This window comes from Mirounga leonina, unplaced genomic scaffold (genome assembly GCF_011800145.1).
Source record: "Mirounga leonina isolate KUSES-001 unplaced genomic scaffold, KU_Mleo_1.0 Mir_128, whole genome shotgun sequence".
In the NCBI taxonomy this organism is placed as follows: Eukaryota; Metazoa; Chordata; class Mammalia; order Carnivora; family Phocidae; genus Mirounga; species Mirounga leonina.
Window position 1 is genome coordinate 22,858,042 of NW_023270320.1, and position 1,387 is coordinate 22,859,428.

Here is a 1,387-nt window from a genome sequence, read left to right on the forward strand (position 1 = left end):
AATCAACACTTTGTACCATGCTGTGACCACCGTATGTGTGATGTGTCCCCATGGCTGGAGATGGGGTTAGAAAAGAACCAAGGCAAGACAATTTTTCATAGGGGAAAAGTTTCCCAAATTCTGTGGGTAACCCCTTTTAGGGTAATAAAATGTTTCTGGAGAAGACGCAGAATTGTTGCTCGAAGGTAATCAGAATTGTCTGGGTGGGGATGCAGGAGATTATAGGTGCCTTGTTCTGTTTCCTTAATAATAATAATAATAATAAAATCCAGTTTCCCTTCAGTATTTTTGGAAAGTTGTTATTTTGGGGGTTGCCTTGATATTTTTTTAACCGGTGTCTTAATTGCCCAGCTCTCAGACGACACACGAGTTGGGCTTTGCACACAAAACTTGAAGTGCCTCACTCTTAGGCGCATGCGGACTTCAGAAGGGCCTCAAAATGGGCGCCTCCTTAAAGTTGGCACCCACGTGCCGCCCCCTCTTAAGGAGGCACTGGCAGCAGCCGGCACATTATGGTTTGTGCAGTCCCCGGGACAGGGAGTGCTTCCTTAAATGCCTAAAGCCAGGCTTTGCCTCACTCTAGTCCCGGATGTTCCTCCAATGCTTTTAAATGCGCCATACCTTTCAGTAAGTACCTTTTCTTTCTCTCTTTTCTCTTTTGCTGCCTTTCTTCCCCTTAATATCTTACAGGAAAATGGTGTGCTGTGTTCTCACTTATAACTAGTTCTCAGCCCATTGCTCTAAATTCTGAGAAAACTTGAGAGCCCCTCCAGTCTGAGGACCTTGGTGTAACTCCTTGTGTCTTCTCCCCCAAGCGCGTGGCTGAGGGGGACCTGCTGGTTCGAGGCGTCCCGAGGCGCCGACCTGCTCTGATCCTCGGCTGTGGGTTGCACAGTGAGGTCGGCAAGTGTGACTGCCCCAAATCGCGCTGACTGTCCTCGGCTCAGCGTGCAGGGGAGCATTCCACGGCAGGACCGCCCCCGAGGGACGCCTGCAGGGATGTCCAAAAGGCTCAGCTCCCAGGTAGAGCGAAACATCCCAGAAGAGGCCTGCTGTGAGGAACACCGGGAACCACTGCAGCTCTTCTGTGATGAAGACCAAAGCCTGCTTTGCGGCCGGTGCTTCCCCTCCGAGGAGCACGAGAGTCACGTGGTGTGCGGGGTCCAGGAGGCCGCTGGCAATTACAGGGTGAGCCTCCGGCAGCTCCCAGAGCCCTCAGAACCTGGCTGCCTCCCCTTCTTCACTTACTTGGGGGACAGATCTCCGATCCGCCAACACCATTCCCTCAGGCAGTGTTTATCAAAGAATACGAGATAAGTACCGTCTTTGGACAAACTTCAAGGCTAAGCCAGCGTAGGGCTATGGGCCATTCGGTTGTCTGAGATTG

General features: G+C 51.7%; 1 protein-coding gene across 1 annotated transcript in view; it reads left to right on the forward strand.

The window, feature by feature from the left end:
- Nucleotides 1–342: 342 nt before the first annotated feature.
- TRIML2 (tripartite motif family like 2) overlaps nt 343–1,387 on the forward strand; it is a 14,925-nt gene continuing 13,880 nt past the window's right edge. The window contains exon 1 of the mRNA XM_035003870.1: nt 343–1,188. Within this exon, the coding sequence (XP_034859761.1) occupies nt 1,000–1,188 (189 nt within the window). The 5' untranslated portion in view covers nt 343–999. The remainder of the gene's footprint in view (nt 1,189–1,387) is intronic.